We start from the raw sequence: 26949 nt of genomic DNA, 5'->3' as shown, positions 1-26949 counted from the left end.
TTTTTAATCAAGAAAAACTAAAAATGTGCAAATTTCCTTTGACAGATTGTTTGCAAAAAATTGCAATTTTTTTTTTCGCAAAACTTGTGCAATCCGTTTCCTTATGTCATAGGCTTTCCAAAAAGCTAAATTTTATCAAAATCTGACAAGTGAAAGTGGGTCAAAACAAAAATTTAGTTTGCTACAGGCAAAAGCAGTCATTCAGGCAGTGTGCCTGAGGACTCAGGCAGTTAGTATTAAAGCCCGGTTTTAGGCCTAAAGGGAGGGCTTTGGGTATGTAAGAAAAGTCAGAAAATTTCAACAGCCTCAGACCAATACTTTTTGAGTTATGTAAAAAAAACTACAGGGGGGGGTCAAATTGACCCCCCCCCCAGCGGGAATAGGGTTAAAAGCGATTTGGATTGAACCCTTGGGGTTCAGTCCCTGATTTCAGGAGAGATTAAGCATGTACATTTAAGTTTCAGTCTGGAATTAAGAAATATTCAGCAAACATATCTCAGTAGAAAACATAATAATGTTCATATAAAAAAGGTCAAATTTATGAGAGAAAAAGGCAATGCATAAAAAGGACAAGATTTTCCATTATGTAGAGATAATAAAAAAAAGTTTTTTCAATTTTGAAACTTTTTGCAGTGGATTTTTTTCGGGGTGGGGTGAGAGATTAAATAATTTAGTTCAAGTATAAAAATATTTCTAAGAATTGTTCATCTTGATAATTTTATTTTTTAAACTTTTTAGACCTTTATTCTAATAATTATTATGGAAGGCAGGGGAGGTGGGTTCTAAAAAGAAAATTATCTTATTCATATCCAATGAACCGGACTAATCGTCGTCATAGTTTAAAAGGAAAATATTTCGTCATCCGTAACTATTTTAACTTCAATATATTTTATTAGATCTCCATATCTTTAATATATTTCATGAGATTAACACTTTTATATAGTTAATCTCGGGATTAAACAGTTCTCCATATCTTAATTATATTTTATGAGATTAAGACTTTTGTATGTTTAATCTGGGGATTAAACAGTTATCCATATCTTTAATATATCTTTTGAGGTCAACAATTTGTAAAGTTAATCTGGGGATTAAAAAGTTATTACATTTATAAATATGGTAGTTGAACTGGGAATGTAGTATTGTAAATTTTTTTGGGATTCATTTGAGACATATAACAGCATTTCAATGATGTATAATTTCTGAGTTTGAGCGCAAAGTCGATTTTTAAAATCATCCATTTGGCTGGTTACGTTTCGAGAATCGTTATTTTTTAAAGTATCAAATAACGACGACAAAAAAATGTATGAAAAATTCTACAGTAAACTAATTTAGATGTTTAGGAACATATTTCTCAATAGAAATTTGTCAATAAATCAATGCTAGAATCAATTATTTCTTTTTCATCATTATATTGAATTTCTTATCGTATCTAAAATATTGCCAGTATGTCTGTATATCTATCCTACGACGAAATAAATATATAAGTTTCTTAATAATATGTTTCTTTCCTTTCATTTAAACCATTCATTCTTTACGAATTTTTTTGCAGATTCCTACAAATTCTTCAAATGTCGTCTTTTCAATAAAAATACCAGAAAATCTACAGAAAATGTTTGTGTAGAATGATAGATTATAGAAACTAATAACTGAATAAGATTCTTAGTTCAACTACCATAGATTGCCCTTTAAAATAATCGTTTTTTATCTAAAAGTTGTTTATTCTAGAATTTTTTAAAAAATGAAGTGTTTATGAAGGAAAAGGGATCTAACTTTAGGGTTTAGGGAATGGGTAGCTGCTGGTCACATTTTACAAAAGCAAAAAGGTAAAAACTACTTTTTTTCGCTAATTCCTTCTAAAACCTTGTAAACAACTACCTAAGTGTTTAAATACGGAAAAAATATAATTGGTCGCCATTTTTTGAAGTTTTGCCTTTTTCGGTTTCTTGAAAAATAAAAAAGGATGATTAAAAACCAAAGAAAAAAAATGAAATTATAAAGAAAATAAGGGATACAAGTGTATTGAATTATTATCTTTGAATTTAATAGTAAAATCAATTAAATAGCTATTGGTTTCTCAAAACAATTATTTTTAGGATGTCTCAATAAACGGGAACAATAAGAATAATGTTAATTTCGTCTACTAGAGGATCATGGAACAACTAGACTCCATGGCTAGAGTTAATGTTTGTTTATGTTTTGATTGCATACTGTTGTACTTTGTTCCTCTTAATTCCCTTTTTATCTTGTACCAGAACATCATACAACGTTTTGCAGAAAAACAAAACACAAGGTATATCATGCAAGGAAAGTTAATTGCAGTTGCGTATACTCTGCGTACATATTGAAACCAGTTCTCTCTGGGCGGAATTTGTAAACAAGAATAGATGCATCAGTGTTTGTTTAGTATCAGTGGAGAATAAAAGAATTTAATTTTGATAATTTTGATAATTCACATAATAGTTTCCTTTGACCAGAATATTACATTGATTTTTTATGTGAAAGATGGATTCCATGTCAGGCTGTGACATCCGTCTTGTGTTTACATTACCGTCCAGAGACAGTACACTGCAGTACAAAAGATGCGTACACTTCTGAAATAACTTTCCTTGCATTATAACCTTGAACAAACCCGATCTTTTACCGTCTAAATACATAAAATATACTCTAGCAGACGTAAAATTATTTTGACCATTGAAATTAGGTAGTATAGCGCTAATATTGAAATTAGGTAGTATAGCGCTAATATTGAAATTAGGTAGTATTACGCTAATATTGAAATTAGGTAGTATAGCGCTAATATTGAAATTAGGTACTTTAGCGCTAATATTGAAATTAGGTAGTTTAGCGCTAATATTGAAATTAGGTAGTATAGCGCTATAATATTGAAGTTATATAGTATAGCGCTAATATTGAAATTAGATAATATAGCGCTAATATTGAAATTAGGTAGTATAGCGCTAATATTGAAATTGGATAGTATAGCGCTAATATTGAAATTGGGTAGTATAGCGCCAATATTGAAATTAGATAGTATAGCGCTAATATTGAATTTAGATACAGGGTGTCCCACGAAACATGACAATAGCAAGACGACTTGAAAGTCGTCTTTGATATTTGAACTTGATATTGAAATAAGTAGTATAGCGCTAATATTGAAATTAGATAGTTTAGCGCTAATATTGAAATTAGGTAGTATAGCGCTAATATTGAAATTGGATAGTATAGCNTTGGCCCACTTTAGTCATACTTTAGTATTTAATCACTGGGGGGGGGCGGGGCGGGGGGAAGCTTGGGCGAACTCAAGGATAAATTCTTTTATACGTCCCTAGTTTTCAAAAAATAGTGATAACCAGAAAACTCTGAAATATGAAGACGACTTCCAGACTCAAGTTATGACTTTAAATAGCCCAAAGAGCTTGATACTTAGCAAATGTTTAGTGAAAACAGACCCATTTCACTTATTTAGTGATTTAAGAAATGTCTAGGGTAAGTATTTGTTTTGCATCAACCTCAAATATATTTCTATAAAGTCGTCTTTCTATTTCAGAGTTTTCTGGTTATCACTGTATACTAATGAATATCCATTTAATCTGTTCAGAGGGTTAAGCTGTCTGGGATGCAAGGGCAGAGAGGAGTCTCCTAAGATAATTAAAAAACCCCTAAAGGTCAACAGACTTCCGGAAGAAGTTGGTGAGAAGATTATAAATGTTGTCTTTGATTAATGTGGGCTCACTTTGTGATACATGAAAACTTTACCGCGTCCAAAGGTCAGAACTTATGCTTGCTGTTAATCGTTTTGCATAGATTTTAGTAAAAAAAAATCAATAAAACTTCTGTGAAATCAAGACTGTATTATGATAAAGTTTGATAAAGTATGATAAAGTTACTTCACCACGTTCGTGTTTGCTTCGTTTTTGGGTCGTTCTTTGCATAAATCTCCTGTCAGGGTTAAATTTTGACATAGTTTGACAAGAAAACCAAATGTTAAAAACCCGTTTCTACTCTTACATTATGCCAAATTTGAACTCTGATGGAAAGTATATCTGACCTTGACCTATTTTGACCCTGAAAGACCATCATTATCCGACAAAACGAGAAAATATTTATTTACAATGTTCAAATGATAAATCAATGAAGAACAGCTGATCCGTATTTTCGCGTTTTCTCATTTTTTTTATTTTCATTGATTTTTGTCCTCAATATTTCCAGCTGACGAAGTTCCTTTACGCGACGATTTAATCTTTTTGAAAAGGATTAAGAATACAAAAGTTTTGACCTAAATTTAGATTACATTTTTTACTAAGTCTAAGTAGATTTAACATATTCATATTCTAAGTAAACATATTTATATTCTTGTTTCTAAGTAAACACATTCATATTCTAGGTACTAAGTTAACATATTTATATTCTAGGTTCTAAGTAAACATGTTCTGAGTCTGAGTAAACATATTTGTATTCTAGGTTCTGAGTAAACATATTCATTTTCTAGGTTCTGAGTAAACATATTCATTTTCTAGGTTCTGAGTAAACATATTCGTATTCTTGGTTCTAAGTAAACATATTTATATTCTAGGTTCTGAGTAAACATATTTATATTCTAGGTTCTAAGTAAACATGTTTTGAGTCTGAGTAAACATATTCATATTCTAGGTTCTGAGTAAACATATTCATATTCTAGGTTTGGATCGAGTAAACATTTCTCATCAACTTAGTTCATTTAATAGTTTAGGTAATTTATAATGAAAATAGTAAATATAATAATTCTGATGATAATTAATCAACATAAATAATATCCATTAATTTTTTAACAAATACATAATAAATAAAAAACATATTAAAGACAAAGTGTTTAAAACTAATAGTATTCAGTGAAAAATAAAAAGTAAGTAAATGTTGATGAAATGTTGTAAATTCTATTTGAAGAGCTAGGGGGCCTGCTATATTCACTTTAACATAAAAAAGTCCTTGGTTTTTTGGAATTTAACAATTTTCATTTAAATTTTTTTACGGAGGTCCATGTTAAAAACAGTTTTTACAAAGGATCGAATGTTATTTGCTTTAGAACCAATAGAAATCTAAGCCACCTAGAGATTCAAATTTTCATTGCTTCAAAGTTTTCGCGCTCATCGCACGCACCAATTTTTTTAGTGAGTAAATCATTTGTTTACACCTGAATAGAGTTACTATAGTCTACATCAAGGGGCGTACACAGGATTTTTTCCAGAAGGGCTTCCTGTGTACGCCTCTATCTAAATCCCTGTAAAGTGTACATAAGTATAGTTATGATATTTCAGATTGTGGTTCCTCAGAGCGATTAATCCTAACTGGAGGGTTTGAACATAAAATACCTAAAATATACTTCCAGGTCATAGCCATAGAATTTTAATTGATTATTCTTTTGGCTTTTACTAATCAATCATATCGTAATAAAGAATTTCAATTTGATCGCCATTTAATTTAATGGTTTTTAGGATTATAGGATAGAGATTAATAGGATTATAGGATAGAGATCTATATATATATATGTTGAGTATAGCCGGCCGATACCAGGCACGATATGAGACCATATGCCAAATGGCTGGACCGTTTGGGCTGAAATTTTTTGTGGACACTCAGGGGTGACCGGGGACTGTTATAGCTATTATAGAATTTTTTTAACATTTTTTTTCACGGGCAACGCTGGGCCCTTTAGCTAGTCTATAATAATTTAAAAAATGGAAATCCAAATTCATAATAAAATATTTTTTTTTCTAGACATAGATGATATTAAATTTGAGCTGCCAAATAATCATACAGGAACAGATTTTTTTGTTTCAAAATTTGATAAAATTAGAAAATCAATTACAGATAATTCTGTGCTGAATTAAACCTTAAGGTATAATATAAGCATAAAGTCTATCTTATGATTTCATATATAACGGAAAAATTTTCTTTCTCTAAAGCTAATAATTATATAGATCTAAACTTTATGTTATATGTATATTTATAGATCTGAATCTAATATGTATTTCTAAATAATTATCTATAAATTTATATCTATCTCTCCAATTTCAGGAAAAGAAAGTTCCAAACCTTGCTTATGTTCCAAACCTGACTCTGAGTGTCAGGTTTGGACACAAATAATATGATCTATCAGTTAAAGAAACTATTTCCAACAAAGTATGAAGCACGACGAAAACTACAAATAAGACCATTTACTTATTTTCTAAAATTAAAACTGTAAGTGATCGTTCATTTTCACGTAAACCCCCGGATACCATTATTATAGGATAAAGATTAATAGGATTATAGGATAGGGATTAATAGGATTATAGGATAGAGATTAATAGGGTTATAGGATAGAGCTTAATTATATGTACGAAAAATTGGTTTCGCATTATCAGCTGATTTCCACAAATAAGATTTTCTAATATTAAAAAAACTAGACAGCGTTCTCAACTTCTCAGTAGAGATTATTTTAAAATTTTGCATGCTTTGATGAAAAAAATAATATTGAATTCGTGTCTCGTTTTATTTTTAGAAAATTTTTTATAAAAAAGATGCAAGTCACAAAAAGATAAGCTTTGCAAATCAAATTCACTTTTTAAGATGCTTTGAGTAAGTCTAGAGCTACGGACAAAGGAGGGATTGTCTTTGCTTTATGAAATAATTCGCGGCATTAATTCGTTATAAGTTTGATTCTTGAAACAATAATCTCAAAATTCCATTATTCCTGACAAAATGTCTGCTTTCAATTTATTAAATAAAAAAAAATTTTCCAAATCTTGACAAAATTCTTCATATTCACGTTAACTATAAAAGGACAAATTTTGCTTGCAAGTTAGGTTGAAGAATCAATGCCGCAAAGACGATCTTTAACTGTCAAGGTTCGTGAAAAACCCTGTATTAAAACTTTTTTTAAAAAATTTAAATTTTTTTAGGATTTTGGCCAAGAAGAGGAAGAAGATGTTCCACAATTAACAGGTTTTCAAACTTGATAAAAAAAATATAATCTTTATGAGAAAATATAATCTTTATGAGAAAATTTGTCAACTGAACAATTTTCACTTCAGTTAAATCCTCTCAGTAAAATAAGTATTCCACAGTTCTGACATTTCCAAAATGTGGTCTGACTATTTACTGGCTTTCAAATTCTTTTGAAGAGATAGAAACAATTTTTGTTGAAGGATCTTTAAACTTAATTTCAACTGATCCTCCATTGATTTATTCACAGATGAATTAGATATCCATGTTTTTTTGTTTTGGAACTGATTATTTTCATTTGTGATTTCTCTACAAAAGTGACAATGGAGAAATTAGCAGAATTAATCATTTTTTAAAATTTACGACGTTATCTTCCTTATTATTGTTCCGATTTAAAACCAAAACTGCCATTTTTCTGGTACAAAAGATTATGATGAAAGGTTATGAGTCTTTTAATCTTATTTGAAACAACCTATTGCGATTAGGTCAATGATAAAATTCTTTTCCTGCAGTAGAAATGCGCAAGTCAGGTTTGAAGAGAAACCATAATTGAAAACAAACAGCTTTTAAAATTATAAACATTATTATCTAATTCATACTTGATCAGACAAAGCTTTTAAGCTGGTATCGTTGTTAATCGGGTTTTGCCATCTTTGCATAAAGAGTCCTTTGAAATTACGCTTACAGTCTCTTTAATTCGTCTTACGATCTGTAGGGATAAGAAATCTTGGTGCAGAATTCAGAAAATCTACCAAACTTATTTATGTAAGTAAAAATATATTTTTTTATAAGCGAAATAAATTTTTTTACACAAAGCTTTACTAGTTACAAATAAAATTGGAAAAATCCTTTTCGTGAGTAAATTTAATGTAAAAATAATGCGTTTAGAATTAAAAGCAAATTCCGATTTTAGCTTTTTTTGCAATAGACTTTAAAAATATTTTTTTTATGCGTTATGCTTCCTTATGAACCCTATTCTCTTTTTTTATTCTAGCCTTTTTCTTTTTAATTATTTGTTAGTTTTTAAGGAGTGACTGATTAAGTAACATTATTTTCTGTTTTTTATATTTTTTTCTGTTTTTCTATGCCTGTATATTTGTAAATTATCTGTTTAAAACTTTGCACTAATTTTGTTCATGTTCTGCACTTGCAAATTTTAGAAACTGTATATTTAATAAATATTTATATTTGTTAGAACTACTTTTCTGAATCTGATTATGAAAGTGAATATGAAAACGAACTGGAGGACAAGGTAAAAAACATATTTTTAATTCATTTTTAAAACGGACAATTATTTTTATTTCGAAAAAGACAACTTCATTTTTTGAAAAGACAATTTATTTATGTTTTATTTTAATTTTGAAAAAAAAAATTTTATCATTTTCATTTTTAAAAAGACATGTTTTATTTTAAAAGACAAGCTTCTTTTTAGATTATCTATAAATTCGAATATACAACACTACTGTACAACTATACGTTGAATGACAAAAAGATAAAACTGTTGGCGGCTACAGGGAACTATAAATTTTGTGAAAAGACTAAATAAAAGTCTGTACAGTCGTCTCTGAAGTCTCAATCTTGGTGGGAAACATTGTATACAGCTAGAGAACTGTACAATTGAAAAAGTATACATGGTACTGGGTACATAAGTAAAATCGTACGGTTGTACAATGGACACCTCTAAATTGTACACATATTTTTAGGTTGAAGAATGGGATTGTGAGAATCAAAGAGTACAGGTAAAACTTTGTTTTTATCTTTTTTTTTTGTAAAAACAAGATTTAATTAAAACCCCGGTCTTAAAATTTGGTGCAGGTTTTCATTGCAGTTTGGATATTTTGTGTTTATTTTATCTGTTTTAGTTCAATTGTGCACCAAGCAAAGACTCCTTGGATTTAGAAACTTACAGGTAAAGAATATATTTTTGTCTCCGGAATTGAAAATATTTTTTTACTTTCATTTAACGTTTTTGTTAACGTTTTAGTTGGCGCGGTTTGGTAACGTTGTTATTAACGTTTTTATCAACTTTTTTTTCTTTTGTTATGTAATTTTTTTTAACGTTGTAGTAAACGTTTTAATAAAATTATCAGTTAGCGTTTATGTTAACGTTGTTGTTAACGTTTTGTAAATTTAGCCGTTATTGACGAAAATCTAATTCTCGAAACTTTTGCCAAATTATTTAAAATATCAAAATTTCATGAATTAAAGTGATTTTACCTTTACTTTTGAGTGACTTTTTACTAGAAGTGCGACAATACTTTAATACATTTTTCATAGTATACGCCAATTCAAGCTTATGACAAGTGGAGCTGAACTATGAATTCTGTTAAATTAAATTATATAGCCTAAGTTTGAAATATAAAAAGATTTACACCATTAGGTTGCAAAGATCTTGAGATTAGAAAATATATGTTTGGTCACAGGCTTAATAAAATGTCCCTCCAATCAAGCAGAATTAGTATTCACCCAAATAGGAAAATTTTTATTGTTTTAATTTTGTATAGGGTTACCCAAAAAGGATGAGACAATAATGACGACCTTTATATTTCTTTAGATCTGGTTTATTTTTGTATTCCGGCTTTAAATAGTCGTGTATACTGTATAAGTCCAACTTAATGATTTGGAAGAAAAAGCAACAAGTTATTCCAGTTTAAGGGAATCATAAATGTAAGAATAAAGTCTAAAAATAGCTGGCCAAAAGGCTGGACCGAATGGGCTAAATTTTGTTGAGCGAAAAACCATGGGTGCCCCGGGGGTAACAATATTTTTTTCTTCAAAACTCTATTTCTTTCTATTTTTTTCGAAAAAAAATTTTAATTAGATTTTTAAAATTCCACGGGCAACGCCGGGTATTTCACCTAGCATCTAATATTATTGTAGAACTCTAAGAAAATTATCCACCCTGCCTGAGATGTGTGAAGATATTGAAGTAAACTCTCCTTCATGTGAACAAGTAGGTTATATTAGTCTTGATCTAGTTCCGTTTAGTTAAAGGGACTAGTTTTAAAAATTTGAGCCGCGTCTCAAATCCACCAAAAACCGGTTTCAATCGGACGCCGTGCCGGTTTGAATCTCGAAACATTAAATTCAATTTTTAGTGCAACCGACCATATTTGAGCCGCGTTTAAAGTTGAAACGTATTTCAAGTGCCCCGTCCGTTAGTTTGAATTCACTGAAATCTAGATAATTCTGAACTCTTGTCATCCAACTTTGTCTTTAGAGTGTTGCAACACCTTGGCCTTTGTTTTAACCTCAACAACTCACTTACACATTTCTGTAGCTCTAGACGAAATCATTTTATAATTGCCATGTGCTTGTTTCTAGCTTATAGTGTCTTTCTCATTTCTTGCAAAAGAAAGAATATAGAAATATAATCACTTTTTAATTTAAAAAATTACCTTATCTTTCACAAGATTGATCAGTTTAAGGTATAAACGGTACTAGATGTGAATGGGACATGCTCCTTTTTTTTAAATGGAGGGTCACAAAAAATTCGACGACGGTTTCTTATGGTTGCGTCTGATTATGTGTTGTTATATAATCATCATTAATGCAACAAGTTATTAAATCAAGACCGTGAATTTGTGAATTGTGAATTATAGGGAAAAAAGGAAAAAGAAATATTAAATGTGAAGAGGAAAAATCATGCTAAAAACACAACCTAATAAATCAATTAAGGAATGTATATTGTAAAGAATAATTCAATAAATATTCAAAGAATGAATGAATTCATCAATGTAAAATCAAAGAATAAATCAATGATTCAACAAATATGTTATTTAATTATTTAATGAATAAATCAGTGATACAAACAATGAGGAAAAGCAACAAAGCAAAAAAAAAACAATGTTTAGATATGTTCGTATGTCCCTCCGTTAAACCTTAGTGGTCCTGAGCCATCAGGTAGTATTATAGGATAAAGATTAATAGGATTATAGGATAGGGATTAATAGGATTATAGGATAGAGATTAATAGGGTTATAGGATAGAGATTAATAGGATTATAAGATAGAGATTAATATAATTATATAGGATAGAGATTAGTAGAATTAAAGGATAGAGATTAATAGGATTGTAAATAGAGAGTAATAGGCTTATAGGATAGAGATTAATAGGATTATAGGATAGAGATTAATAGGATTATAGGATAGAGATTATTAGGATTATAGGATAGCGTTTAGTAGGATTATAGGATAAAGATTAATAGGATTATAGGATAGAGATTAATAGGATTATAGGATAGAGATTAATAGGATTATAGGATAGAGATCTATATATATATATGTTGAGTATAGCCGGCCGATACCAGGCACGATATGAGACCATATGCCAAATGGCTGGACCGTTTGGGCTGAAATTTTTTGTGGACACTCAGGGGTGACCGGGGACTGTTATAGCTATTATAGAATTTTTTTAACATTTTTTTTCACGGGCAACGCTGGGCCCTTTAGCTAGTCTATAATAATTTAAAAAATGGAAATCCAAATTCATAATAAAATATTTTTTTTTCTAGACATAGATGATATTAAATTTGAGCTGCCAAATAATCATACAGGAACAGATTTTTTTGTTTCAAAATTTGATAAAATTAGAAAATCAATTACAGATAATTCTGTGCTGAATTAAACCTTAAGGTATAATATAAGCATAAAGTCTATCTTATGATTTCATATATAACGGAAAAATTTTCTTTCTCTAAAGCTAATAATTATATAGATCTAAACTTTATGTTATATGAATATTTATAGATCTGAATCTAATATGTATTTCTAAATAATTATCTATAAATTTATATCTATCTCTCCAATTTCAGGAAAAGAAAGTTCCAAACCTTGCTTATGTTCCAAACCTGACTCTGAGTGTCAGGTTTGGACACAAATAATATGATCTATCAGTTAAAGAAACTATTTCCAACAAAGTATGAAGCACGACGAAAACTACAAATAAGACCATTTACTTATTTTCTAAAATTAAAACTGTAAGTGATCGTTCATTTTCACGTAAACCCCCGGATACCATTTTAGAAACAATTTAAGGTTTTCCATTTTCGAACATATCGAGAATTCGAATCTTGGACGGGTTTTGGAACATAAACTAACTCAGGGAACAATCCATAATTTAATTTATCTATTCTAAAATTAAGTATGCAGACGGTTTATTAAATTTTCGACTAAAATTAAAAATATGAACAGTTAAAAAGATAATTCATTTGGCCCAAACCTGACACTCAGTGACAGGTCTGGGTCAAATCACGGTTTGGATCTTTCTTCCCCTGAATTTGTATCTCTTTATCTATTCTAAACTCCGTCTTTAATCTATTTCCAAATCTCTGATAATCTATAAACTATATCTAAATTCTACTATACATCTTCAACCGATCTGAAATCTAATCATATCCAATATTTTAGACCAATCTTACTAATCCAATGATAATCCCGAAATCCCGAAATGATATTTCTAAGAATTTTCAATCAACTCCAAAACTGTGAATCCATAGAAAGACGAAATTCTCGATTGATCCGGCAAAATGGTTTAGACATTGAAAAATCTCAACTCTCATTCGAGGTAAATACTTTTATTCATTCTTTCCATTATCCATTTTATTCCCTTATTATCCTTCTCATTCATTCCATTATCCTTCTCATTCCTTCCGTTTTCCTCCTCGTTCATTCCATAAACCCCCTCATTTCTTCCATTATCCTGCTCATTCCTTCCATTATCCTTCTCAATTCCTTCCGATATCCTTATCATTTCTTCCAATATCCTTCTCATTTCTTCCATTATCCTTCTCATTTCTTCCATTATCCTTCTCATTTCTTCCATTATCCTTCTCAATTCTTCCATTATCCTTCTCATTTCTTACATTATCCTGCTCATTCCTTCCATTATCCTTCTCATTCCTTCCAATATCTTTCTCATTTCTTCCAATATCCTTCTCATTTCTTCCAATATCTTTCTCATTTCTTCCAATATACTTCTCATTTCTTCCAATATCCTTCTCATTTCTTCCATTATCCTTCTCATTTCTTCCAATATCCTTCTCATTTCTTCCAATATCCTTATCATTTCTTCCAATATCTTTCTCATTTCTTCCAATATCTTTCTCATTTCTTCCAATATACTTCTCATTTCTTCCATTATCCTTCTCATTTTTCCATTATCCTTCTCATTTCTTCCATTATCCTTCTCATTTCTTCAAATATCCTTCTCTTAGTCATTAAAACTTCCATTACTATAGGAGTTTCTAGTTCATCGTCATACTAGTTCTAACATTATATTTGTGTCGTCTAACAATTACTAAGTGAGTTAGGAGGAAACGATTTATTTATATCGAGAATTCGGTAGAAAAACGTCATATACTTAATCAAAAATCAAATATAAGTACTTAATTTGCTTGATGAGTTCGGAGACTTTTAGATTATTCAGAATATATTTTTAGCTTTTCTATTTCTCTTAATTCCACCAAATTCTTTTCAATTCTTCTGTTTTTGCGACAGAAAAAAATTGGTCATAATTTCTTCAGCTTTAGATTTAATTAAAAATAATTGCAGCAAAATGATCAGAATAAAAATTACGTTTCAACAGAAACTAAATCACCCAGGTCTGCCGCTTTAGTAATAGTAAATTAGCGGTACAGTCCAAACTAGGACCACAAAGGTTTCCCCATCTTGGAAACTTAAATGTTAACAGGTTTTGCGTGAAATGTGTAAAAAACCAATTTTATTGTAATTTTGGTAGGAAAACTGTTATTTTTTAAATCATTAATCGAAATCTTTTTGGTAAAAAACTTTTCTATTTTAAATATTCCAATATATAATAAGATCTAAAACAAATAGTATATTTTTATATTTTACATTTTTATATTGGACACTTCGATCCCCCTTTCCTTTAAAAATCAGTTTTAGCTTCTAACTGTCCAGAAGTCGTTTTTTTCAATCGCTAACATGCTTTCACGCTTGCAGACTTCCCTTAACATTTTTGTCATTTCTCTTTAATTATTTATGATTTTTTATGATATTTTGTAAAACAACAGAATAAACATTTTTCCATCCATTCCTAAAAAAATTGTTTCTCGTTTTTAAATTTTCCAAAAAAATGTTAACAGATTCAATTTTTTATGTTTAAAATCCGAAGCAAACAAAAATTTTGAAAATTTTGTCAAAGGCATCGATAGTCCCGGTTAGTTCATGCACTCTATGATACAGGGTGTCCCAAAAAACATGGGAATTCAGTGACGAATTGGATATCGTCTTTGTTATGAATTAGCATTGTAATACCTAATTTCAAAAGCCATAGTATAATTATGTCTGCTAGAGTTTATTATATGGAAAGGGTAAAAGACTGTAAAGATGTGTCTATAATGTCTCCGCACGATGAACAGTGAAGACGGACAAGTTTACTCTGTTTGTATTCTGCAATTTTTTTGTTTTACTAAGTACAACCGTTTGCAGTCAAAACATAAACAAACAAAATGTGAACTCTCCTTAGGTATCACTATACTAAATCAAAGTATTATTAAAAAAGACGATATCGAATTCGTCACTTAATTCCCATGTTTATTGGGACACCCTGTACAATAAAATAATCTTTGACAGTAGGTTTTCCCGAGCAGAGACTTAACAAGAACCTATATTGGAGTAAAGACGAATATTGTTGTTTAATTTGGATTAGCCGCTCATGATTTTTATAATAAATGTAATGTTTTATTTTCTGTAGAGTAATTCCTCCACAGCACGCGGAAGAACTAAATCCCAGGATTTGGAAGGTAACAGAGTTAGAAATTTTTTATCAGATTTTTCCAACATTTGGATCCCAATTATGTTTTTTTTTACAATTTTCAAACTTTAATGATTTAATATGATTTATATAAAATGTAGTGTTGATGTTGGATCAAGCCTCATATAAAGTTTAAAAAGTAGTTCCACATTTTATTGAAAATATATTTCGGTCTGTTCTCACGATATAATAATCATCAAAATCAATAATAAAAAATGTTAAAAAAACCACAAGAAAATAAAAAACAAAAAAGGTTTTTTATTCAAAATAAGAGGCAGTCAGATGGGAAAAGGAAATGAACTCAAATATGTCTATGAGCTCTACACAAAAAAGTAATTGCTCTTCACTGAAATATGACAATTATAAAAGAAAATATAAAAGGAGAAATTATCAAAGTTCTGCTTGATTTTGCACGAGAGCGTGCATCTTGATTTGCTGTGTTTTAATCTGGAAGTGTTTGCATCCGGCGGGAAAAATTCTGACTCTAAGCGCGCGTAATTTCAAGTATTTAACTTTAAATGCAAGTGTACGCTGTGTTGACTTACGTACAGCCTGACCTCATCACAGTGCACATTGGAATTTTCGGCTGAATACAAGTTGATTTTGATAAGTTTAAACACACATTTCTCTGTGCTCGACAACCACACAAAGGTTGTAAATCGGGGATTTCCCTCTGTGCATGGAGGGTCACTTGAAATTTTGCTTACAGTTTCTAATAACCAACAAAAATGTTGACCTGCGAAATGGCGTCAAATTAAATCTTAGAAATGCTGCAAAAGATGTTTACTGTTTACTAATATTGATATACTATAGGTTAGGCCAGAATCAACTTATAATAAACAAATATGCAGTACGCTATCGGTATAGTTTATGGCCTATATAATTAGTAAAGGGTACATCATCACTCTATACACTATAACCTCGTTGATGTAATCAAACGAAATCAAATCATTAACTCTTCTTTTCACAGTAAAATTTTGAACAATGTGATAAAAGCAGACTTATACTATTCCAAAATATAAAAAAAAACATCTTATATTAATATGGAGGAGCCTCTTAACAGTAAAGCCTCCTTTAGTATCTAAAAATAAACCCACAGTTGCCGTTCTTTCGTAACATTGTCAGAATGTTAATTAAATCTATCTATTTAGGTTATTTTACGACAAAATCTGGAAGATCTAGCCAGCGACCATTACACTTCTCAACAGGAAAACAATTCAAATTTAATCTATATAATATATATATACTTTGCTTGTCTGTCTGTCCGTTTTGGTGTTTGTTATTTTGTTTGTATCCAATAAACGTCAATACAGCTGAACAGCTCGGACCCATTCTTTTGTCGGATCTCACATGGCCCCATCAGGGAAGGATGGATGCTCAAAATTACAAAAATTTGTCTCCAAAATTTTTGAATTTCGTAAAATTTGAAAATCCACGAAAAAAATTGAAAATCCGTAGAATTTGTTTTCTTGCTGTACCGTGGAGAAAATGTTAATAGATTGAGCAACAATTAAATTGTAAAATAGAAGATGGGCACGAAGCGCCCTGAAAGCTTAGTTCATCAAATTCAACTAAACTGGATTCTAAACTAAAATATCATTATTGAAACCAATGTTTGAAGAAAATGGGTAAAGGATAGGGATTGTCAATTAATTCAAGGTTTTCTGATTATATGACCGTATAATAGATAACGATACAATACGGTTAAATATAAAACAAACCCATTCCCATTCACCCTCACTATACATTGCTTGAGATACGATTATCGTCTGCAGTTAATTTTCTCTAATTTTCTTAACCTCGTATCTTAGCTGACTAGTGTCGAAGATCTATATACATTTTGCGAGATCAAAGTCAAAGTTTGAAATATAAAAGGTTTACACGGTTACACCATCAGGTTGCAAAGATATGGATTAGAAACTTTGAAGTTTGCAGTAATTGTTTAGTTCCAACTTAAAACTGAAATTAAACTGAGGTCCTGAACACCAGATATTAATCGTAACTGAGGTCCTGAACACCAGATATTAATCGTAACTGAGGTCCTGAACACCAGATATTAATCGTAACTGAGGTCCTGAACACCAGATATAAATCGTTACTGAGGTCCTGAACACCAGATATTAATCGTAACTGTTTTAAGATATTAATCGTAAAAAATAATAAAATATAATGAAGTTTAACAAAAACATTATTCAAACGGTTTTTTTTGTGCTGAGGTTTCAATAGTATAGTGAAAACTTTAGATTCAGTCGTAGTTCAGTCTTGAAGCTGTGAGAAAAACAACCATGAAAAATGTTTTTAAAAACTCTTATCTTTGTTTTTGTTGTTGTTCAGATTTCCCAAATGAGATTTGCTTTTGTTTCTTTGTTGTATTTAGATTGTATAGAAAGAAAACATGACGGACCTGTAAAGTACATTTTGTTCTTAGGTACCAAAACTAATGAATTGGGAGTAGAGTTGAACTTCGAAGACTAAGTTGAGCCGCTTCACGTTTTTTGCACTTCATAATAGCTTATAACGTTCTGGATATTAATGTATATTAGGTTCGTTACATTCAGATACAGGGTGTCCCACGAAACATGACAATAGCAAGACGACTTGAAAGTCGTCTTTGGCATTTAAATTTATTTGTGACATTTAGTCTTCTATCTACTTTAACATGTATGATTCTTGAAACAATTATCACATAATTACCCTAGCCCTGGCATTTCCAGTTTTTTGTGCTTTCAATATTACCGGAGATATAGAGAGTTTGGTTTAGATTTCAATTTTGTTAAATAAAAGCAAAATTGTCGAAATCTGAACGAAATTCTTCATCTCGGGCAATATTGAAAGCACAAAAAATGCAGACCACATTTTGGAAATGGCAGGACAAGGGAAATTTTGTGATTATTATCTCTAGAATTTTACTTTTAAAATTAGGTTGACAAATAAACGCAGCAAATTATATCAAAAATCAAGACGACATTCAAGTCGTCCAACAAATTTTGACGCATGCTAATTTTTAAACCGCGCAGTGTCGCTGGTTGAATCGACATGAAACAAACTTTGTGAGATGATAATTATATGGAGGCGCGGCACAGCGAGCGGACAAACACCGGTTGATAGATCATGTAACAAATTTTGAATTAAGGCGTATGAAAATACATTCAACAAAATTTGACGAATGATTCTACTAAGGTGTATTTGAGTCCGGTGCTCCAACAAATTTTGTTAGATGAAAATTTGAAATTTCTTAGAGTGCATGCATTACGTTTCCGCCCCCTGATGTTCATTGGTCAGTCTCTCAATCTTTAAATCATAAAAAAAGTCGAAAATTTGTCAAGTTTAAGCAAAGCAACGAAACTATTAACTTGTGCAAGTAAAACAAAAATATATTTGATTTGTATCTCAGATCAATCTTCTTGCGACTCAAGCCAGGTGACTAGATTTAATATACTTAGTGTACATCAAATTAGAGAACATGTCGTCTTTCTTTTTAAATTTGACACTTGTGACGTTGTGCGCAGTTGGTCGAATTTTCTGTTGCCATCTATTGTACTTGACAATCTATTTGGTTTACATTCATTAATAACCATATAAAGGTATCACTGCAAGTTTTTTTAGACATCCTTTACAGTAATCATAATTACTCGATCATTACTGCACATAATTATTACTATTGATTAAGATGTCTTTTAAAAAAAAGTTAAATAAAAATAATTTTCGAATTATGCAAAACCTTGAAACTTTTTACTGATCAAGGATGGCAGACTTTTCCTTATTTATCTACAGAAACTTTTCCTTATTTATCTACAGATTATTTATCTACAGAAACTTTTCCTTATTTATCAACAGAAACTTTTCCTTATTTATCAACAGACACTTTTCCATATTTATCTACAGAAACTTTTTCTTATTTATCTACAGACACTTTTCCTTATTTATCTACAGAAACTTTTTCTTATTTATCTGCAGACACTTTTTCTTATTTATCTACAGACACTTGTAATTGTTAAAAAATAATTTGTCCATATTGGCAAAAAAGGTTATCACTCTTGGAAATAGAGATACTTGGGGTTGGAAAATAATTAGGATTTATTTCTATATCCTCATCAGTCCTTAACGAATGTTGGTATTAATGAAAAAAATTGCTGAATACTTTGTTTGCAAGTTGTTTTATTTTTAAGGAAAATTAATATTTATTTTCTAGACTGGCAGAATGTTAGCATTCAAATTTTTAAAAACAAACTTGTACATTGCATATTCTAGATTTTCCAGGAATAAATGTGACGTCATCTCCGTTAAGTTCACATAGTACGCTGGCGTACACTCTAATTTTACGGCTATTTAAACAGTATTTCAGAGATATAACCACTGAGTTTTCTGTCCTCAGTGATGAGTCGAAGGTTTTAAGGGTACCTATGTACATCAGGGGTTTATTTCATTAAAATTAACCTTGCGTTCACAATCTCATTTCTTAAAGAATAAAAGTACAAAACTTAAAGTTATTTTAAAAATCCATAACTTTTAGGTAGAAAATATTTACCAAATCTAGTTTTGCAATTGATTAAATTTTTCAAAAACATAGTTTGCAAATTATTTATAATTATTTATAATAAGGCTGACAGCGGAAGAACGGATTCAGAAGTCTGGATTTCGAAAGAAAAAGTGTTCTATTCGTCCTCCAAATGCTCTCCTACAAGATGGGACTCCAATTTTAAATCCAATTCCTTGGCAGGAAGTTCGAACTCTCCTTCCCCCTCCCTCTCCTTCAACCCCTTCAACCAGGTGTCCCATCAACCAACCACCTCCTTCTCCTCGTCCTTCTCCTCCTCCTCCCCTGAAACCTTGTTGTATCCAAGTGCTAGTCAAGGGACAAAAGCCTGGACAACTAAAATAGAATCAAACCCAGGTAAAAACTAAACAAGTTTTCTTCCGCATGAAATCTGAGCTGGGAAATTTTATCAATTATAGTATGATTAACCTACAGGGTGTCCCACGAAACATGACAGTTGGTGAATAGTTTTGAATGTCTTTTTCCACATACTGTATTAGATATTAAGACTTTTTGCAGTTTATTTCTTTAAAAAAAATGTTAAACTCATATATATTTTACTGTGAAATAAATTTTACTATAGTATAACTGTCATATATGAAACAGCTTTTAAAATTATGGAAGAAGACATTATAAACTATTTACCAACTGTCATGTTTCGTGGGACACACTGTACCTTGCAAACATGCAAGGAGAAAATAAGCCCAAAAAATCTCAACTTTTATCTTTGCAAAGACAGTAACCAGAGGCCGAATTTGAAGAATTAGAGCCGCGGCTCAAATTTTGGTGGTTCCACTTAAATTTGTATAAAATTTTTCAATATTTAAGCCGGCACTCAATTGAAACCGGTTTTTGGGGGATTGAGACGCTGCTTTAGTTCATTAAATTCGGACACGGGATGTTCAACATATTTTGTAATTAAAATAATATCATCTGTTTTAATATGTTATTAAATATGTTTTGACTGCAGAAAACTATCTTAATTCTGTATGGTGTGAAATTTTTAAAAAGTTGACGGGACGATTATTTCATTTAGAATTGATCTGAAATAATAGTCTCTAAAACTTTTTTTCAGAATTTCACCCCAATGGTTCTGAGTAGCACATTTTTTATTTGGTTTAAAGGATTTTCAATTTTTTTAAAATGATTTTTCATTTTCATCAGCACCATGGAAGGTTCCGTAAGGCTTTTACGAGTTAAAATTGATCAGGAACTAATTGATCTGCTCTAAAATTTATTAAACTTCTAAATTTCTAGGTTTTGATCAAACTTCATCAGATCAGATTCAGTCAATTGAATCCCATATTTACGTTCAGCAGCCTTCACAGGAGGAGAAGAATATTCAGTTTCTAAACAATCAAGGAACTGAAATCAATAAAAATTCACATTTTAGTTTTTTTTTAACCGGCAACTTGGCCTATCAGATTTATTAAACAGCGATAGGCAGCTTATCTACAGGGTGTCCAACGAAACATGACATTTGGTAAATAGTTTTAAATGTATTCTTCCATAATTTTTTAAGTAGTTTGATACCAAAGAGAATAATAAAGAATATTATATGTATATATATATAAAATAGTAAATTTGATTTTAAAGTCAAACATATTTGAGCAAAAGAAATTTTTTAACGAAATAAACTGCGAAAAGTCTTTAATATCTAATACAGTATATGGAAGAAGACATACGTTAAACTATTCACCAACTTTCATGTTTCGTGGGACACCCTGTAGGTCTAATGTTCTAGTTCACTCTCTGCAAGATGTCAAATAGTTAAATTGTCATAATACAACTTTTTCTTAATATTTATAATGCTCATCTCAAATTCTAATTTATTAAGTTTTAAAATTTGATTTTATTCGAATATAAATCATAGTTTAAAATCTACTCATCTTCCAATTTTCATGAAAAAACCCTAAAATAATTATTTTAACACGGTAAAATCTTGAAATGTTACCTTACATCTTTGCAACCTGATTGTGTAAAAGTTGATATTTCAAATTCTGACTATTTGATTTTGCATAAGTTCAAAATCCCATAGTTTAAATTTCAAAAACCTTCAGCATCCGGTTTCAAAGAAATCAGTAAATAAATTTTGCGGCGATCGAGTAATCAGTTCATTTTCCGACAAATTTTGCTTAAAATCAATCAATATAAGAAAGTTCTTCGCTCAAATATAATTATGTCTACTAAAGCTTGCCAAACGCCTGGACCAAATTGGCTAAAATTTTGTTAGGAACTGGGCAAAGGTATCTTGGGGGTAACAAATACATTTTTTTTCTTCAAAATTTTAATTATTTTATGATAGTTTTTTTCAAAATTCGATTTTTTTTATTTCCACGGGCAACGCCGGGCACTTCAACTAGTATAGAATAAAAATATGATATTGATTTGTATGTAGAACCGAGACACCCAGTAGATTCGAATTCAGGTATATTTGAACAAATCAAACAGCAAAATTTTTCTAAAATAAATTTTTCAAATTTTTCCTTCTCAATATTTATATTTCTGAGAAAAGGTGGTTCAGTTACTCCGATATATTAATATTAAGAAAATAGCAGAAACTGGAGGTTCGGATGCTAGCATAGCGTTTAAATAAAGCTTTAAACTGAGCGTATACGGAAGAATAATAGTTGGGTCCTTTTTTGGTTAAAACCCCAATTTATGTTATTTATTTTCAGATTCACCTTCCAGCAACTCCTGGAGCACACCCATCCCATCCTTCCCTTCATCCCCTCTCCTCTTCTCCCCTACCACCCCCCTTATCTCCCCCACCTCCTGGACTGCTCCCTACTATCCCCCTGATAGTCCTGCTCCCACCCCCACAACCTGTGCTACTCCCTTCCTATCTGCTTCAACTAGTTTCACTCTGATCTCTTCGTTCCCATCCTCACCTAACTATCTCACACCGTCACAGAGCAGTGTAAGCTTTTATTAATAATGTCAGAAATTTGTTCAGGGGGGGGAGGTAAAAACATCGTCTTTACAGGGGGGCTTAGAACCGTTTGATGTCTTAAAACTCTTCGAAAATCAACGATTTTACTGATCATAGCCCCCCTGGATTACGTCTCCCTAGTATAAAAACAGGAATTTTATCGTAATAATTACTCAGATAAAAGTTTAATGGTACCGTGGATTGACTTGTACATGTCTCTCTATACTTTTGAAACTTGTAAACCCTCTTGCATACTTCACACCCAAGGAACCCAAGCTTAGATTCAGAGCACATTTACTTCTGCTTTTGCACAGGAAGGTTTCAATTCAGATCTCACTGTGCAGGGTGTCCCAATAAACATGGTAATTAAGAGACGACTTGAAAATCATCTTCGATTTCCAATAGATGATAAATGACATAAAGTGTATCAAAGAATGCATGTCTCATGAGCTTTACAAAATGTGGTCTGCCTTCTTTGTATCTTCAAAATTGACGAGATAATAAACGTTTCAACGACTTTGTTGGTTTTAATAAATTAAAATCGGGAAACATTTCTTAATATTTCCGTAAATGAAGTTGCAGAATCGGAAACCCACATTTTGGAATTCCTAAGACCAGTAGTTTAAATTTATGTAAATTTATGTAAAATTATGTTCATGTCATAACACCGTACGGAACAATGACGATAAAGAAGTCGTCACTTAATTCCAATATTTATTGGGACACCCTGTATAATTCTTATTTAGTTATTTTAATTTTTTTTAAATAATTCAAACTAAAGCAGTTCAAAATAATTTCATATTGTACAGCCAAAATAATGCAAGCATTTTTTCCTTTGAATAGGTGCACGTTATAGATGTAGCACACATATCATCAGCAATCAGCAATCAGCTGGTTCGTTTTGGAGAGTTTTTTGACTTTTAAAAATATAATGAATTTTCACCAATTTCAAAATTATTAATTCTAAACATTTGCTTTTCTTACCCTTGACATTTTCACAAGTCGACAATTTCCCAAAGGTTAGGTTAGGCCCTTTGAGGCGCCGCCAAAGGCTTCTATGGGGACCGAGTACTGCGGCTAGGATGTGCTAGGGCCCGAGCGCCGCAGCTAGAACATGCTGGGGCTGAGTACTGCGGCTAGGAGAGACTTGGGAAGTTCCCGCTTGGGAAATTACATTTTTGGGAAGTCGCTACTTGGGAAAATAGTTGCCATTTGGGAAAGATCCTATGGGAAAGTACCTTACATCAAATTATGACCCTGAGAGAAAATATATGCAAAAAAAGATCCTAAACTAACTTTTGAAAATGCTCGTTTTTGCTAGGTTTTGCAATTTTGTAAACTTTAACAGAATACAATTATAAAGCGTTGGAAGTTCTAATAGAGTTTATTTCTAATGATTTTTATATTAGTTAGACACCCTTGCACTGTCTCGTCATAGTTCCTTCTACAGTTGTAGAAATAGTCCTACTCCTCCTACCAGAGATAGCATTCAGGGTAGGTAAACTACAGGGTGTCCAGAGAGTGAGGGAACCCCATGGTGCAGACCGTGCCTCCCGGATTTTCTATGCAGAACGCCATACAGCACATCTTTTTTTAAATCTTGGTTTTTATGTGTTAGGAAGAATTTTTAACAAGTTTGTTTGACACAGTGGCAGAAGAACTTTACTAAATATCAGAGTTCTTTATAGATTGCCATGATTAGAAATCGACTCAAAAAGGTGGTTTTTAAGATTTATACTAAATCTAAAAACATTTCATACGCAGAAAGGAAGATATTTGGAGCAATATTTCTGGAGGAAAATTAAATTGTTTTGTTGTAATGATTGATTAATTTGAAAAATTTTAATAAATTATCAAAATTTTCTATTTCAATAAAAGAATTATAAAAAAGGATCGCTTAAATCTAAGATTATAAAAGATATAATAGCCATAATAAGGCACTTTTTAATAATTAATAAATGCTTCTTATCTTTGATAACCCTCTCATGCCACTGTGACTACTGACTATGTCAAAACATTTGTAAAACATCTTTTATTTAAACTTAAAACTCAACTTGAATAAATCTGATTTAGAACGCAGGCACATTTTAACGTATTGCAAACGCTATTACTGTATAGCGGATGCTCCGACTGCTTGGCAAATATGGGGGGCTCTCACGCTGCATAGCGGAGGCTCATAGCGGCTAGGGGTTCCCACTCTAGTCCAGCAACACGATAATAATAACGGTTAATCGATCCTTTTCATGAAATTAATCGATCCTTTTGATGCAATTAATCGATCCTTTTGATGCAATTAATCGATCCTTTTCATGCAATTAATCGATCCTTTTCATGAAATTAATCGATCCTTTTCATGCAATTAATCGATCCTTTTCATGCAATTAATCGATCTCCTTTTCATGCAATTAATCGATCCTTTTCATGAAATTAATCGATCCTTTTCATGCAATTAATCGATCCTTTTGATGCAATTAATCGATCCTTTTCATGAAATTAATCGATCCTTTTCATGCAATTAATCGATCCTTTTAATGCAATTAATCAATCCTTTTCATGAAATTAATCGATCATTTTCAATCAATTCAGTCTTTAATTTGTCCTTGCTCATAACATTGTACTCTGCGCAGGGGGGTTCTAATTCTTGTATTTTTAACAGAAGCCTAGGTTTTCTTATAAGCTACAGACTTGGGTTTGGGTCAATTTTTCTAATTTTGATGCAGTTTTAGGAACAATATCTCCATGGCTAACTAGAGTCGAAATTTTTGATGATACCACCTCATCAGCCATTCTTGATAAAAACTGTAGTTCTTGGCTACGCCAGTTTTTTTCCTTTAATAATTTGCGAAAAAAGGCTCAAGGCTTTGATTTGATTTCTATAAAATTTTGAATTTTTTTAGGCGAGTATTCTCCTCACTGCGGGGAAGATGTTCATTGGTCTGTAGCTTGCTCTTGCTCTCATTTCCCCTTTCAGACTACTCCAGTATAATACGTCTACTCCTACTTTCCAGACAACTCCAGTATAATACAATAGTCTACTTCTACTTTCCAGACAACTCCAGTATAATAAAATAGTCTACTCCTACTTTCCAGACTACTCCAGTATAATACAATAGTCTACTCCTACTTTCCAGACTACTCCAGTATAATAGAATAGTCTACTTCTACTTTCCAGACTACTCCAGTATAATAGAGTAGTCTACTTCTACTTTCCAGACTACTCCAGCATAATACAATAGTCTCCTCCTACTTTCCAGACTACTCCAATATAATAGAATAGTCTACTTCTACTTTCCAGACTACTCCAGTATAATAGAATAGTCTACTTCTACTTTCCAGACTACTCCAGTTTAATACAATAGTCTACTCCTACTTTCCAGACTACTCCAGCATAATACAATAGTCTACTTCTACTTTCCAGACTACTCCAGTATAATACAATAGTCTACTTCTACTTTCCAGACTACTCCAGTATAATACAATAGTCTCCTCCTACTTTCCAGACTACTCCAGTTTAATACAATAGTCTACTCCTACTTTCCAGACTACTCCAGTATAATACAATAGTCTACTCCTACTATCCAGACTACTCCAGTATCATACAATAGTCTACTTCTACTATCCAGGCTACTCCAGTATAATATAATAGTCTACTCCTACTTTCCAGACTACTCCAGTATAATACAATAGTCTACTCCGTGAAGGGGTGAATCCCCTAAAACTCATTATTTACATTTTTTCAGGGGGTGGGGAAGTGTATATGTATAATAAACTAAAACATACTAAGGCTGTTGTACTGTGTACATGATAATAAACCAATTGGTGCCAAATGACATAAGGATATTGTGTATTCCTATATACCGATTTGCTGTTGTTTTGTATTTTGTACAATTGTTATAGTTGCCCAGTGAAAACAAGAAGAACCAGTTCTATGGTGCCAATTGTGAAATTATGTATAATCATTGTTTATAAAATGAATAAAATGTAGGCCTTGTTTTTAACTTTACTTTAAATTTTCAACTTTAAATGATATATTTAAAAACTGGGCTAGGTAATATTTGTGACTTTTAACAACGTTAAAACCTTTGCCTGATCTCCATAGGAATAGGATTCTAGAAAAATGAAGATATCTTTTAAAACAATATTTAGATAAAAGTTAGTTATGAATCGGATATGTCCCCAATTGAATTTACAACTGCAGTTTCTTTTATCATAAATAAATAAATAAATAAAATCTGTAATTCGCTCTCTAGTCTCTTTCTAGGAAAAGCCCGTGTATGATTTAAATGATCGACCAGAGGACGTCACCAACTGCGTACGTGTTAATTACCTATTATATTCGAGATTGAGTCCAGTAAAGAAGTGCTTTTCAAGATTAATTTGTACAAAGAGAAATACCAGGAAACGACTTATTACTGATGCTTTATCTGAGTAATCTGTACTATTCAAAAAGTAATTTTGATGAAACAATAATTAAAAATCAGCATGAACAGGAACACATGATGCAAATGATAACTGAACTCAGTCTGAATTACAGTTAGACTTGGCGCTTGATCTCGATATCAACTGTGAGCACTTATAATCTTGAGCCCTACAGTTTAGCTATCCCTGGAATCCCGTTTACTACAAGATATGGTAGATTAATCAAATTAATCCATTTATCTACACTTATTCCAAAGATTCACATAAAAGTTCTAGCATCTGGTCTTTAAAGTTGCAAGTTGCTAAAGTAGGATTTTTAATT

General features: G+C 31.2%; 2 protein-coding genes across 2 annotated transcripts; both read left to right on the top strand.

The window, feature by feature from the left end:
• Positions 1–1694: 1694 nt before the first annotated feature.
• On the top strand, positions 1695–11589 carry LOC111715392 (uncharacterized). Its single transcript, XM_023490702.1, has 12 exons — positions 1695–1823; positions 3599–3690; positions 4679–4729; positions 5295–5365; positions 6921–6963; positions 7679–7728; positions 8159–8215; positions 8667–8702; positions 8826–8872; positions 9844–9916; positions 10818–10866; positions 11477–11589. The coding sequence occupies exons 1-12, from the start codon at positions 1786–1788 to the stop codon at positions 11587–11589; spliced, it is 720 nt and encodes a 239-aa protein (XP_023346470.1). The 5' UTR covers positions 1695–1785.
• A 586-nt stretch (positions 11590–12175) lies between these two features.
• LOC111715391 (DNA-directed RNA polymerase II subunit RPB1) lies at positions 12176–26206 on the top strand. Its single transcript, XM_023490701.1, has 10 exons — positions 12176–12528; positions 14680–14728; positions 15891–15947; positions 18134–18159; positions 19342–19633; positions 20534–20638; positions 21675–21704; positions 21955–22196; positions 23618–23702; positions 25106–26206. Exons 1-10 carry the CDS (start codon positions 12412–12414, stop codon positions 25192–25194), a joined length of 1092 nt encoding a protein of 363 aa, XP_023346469.1. The 5' UTR covers positions 12176–12411; the 3' UTR covers positions 25195–26206.
• The last annotated feature ends 743 nt before the right edge of the window (positions 26207–26949 follow it).

The sequence above is a fragment of the Eurytemora carolleeae genome, unplaced genomic scaffold (assembly GCF_000591075.1).
Source record: "Eurytemora carolleeae unplaced genomic scaffold, Eaff_2.0 scaffold1471, whole genome shotgun sequence".
Classification (NCBI taxonomy): domain Eukaryota; kingdom Metazoa; phylum Arthropoda; class Copepoda; order Calanoida; family Temoridae; genus Eurytemora; species Eurytemora carolleeae.
Note: the sequence above shows the minus strand (reverse complement) of the source record. Positions and strands in the feature narration are given on the sequence as shown.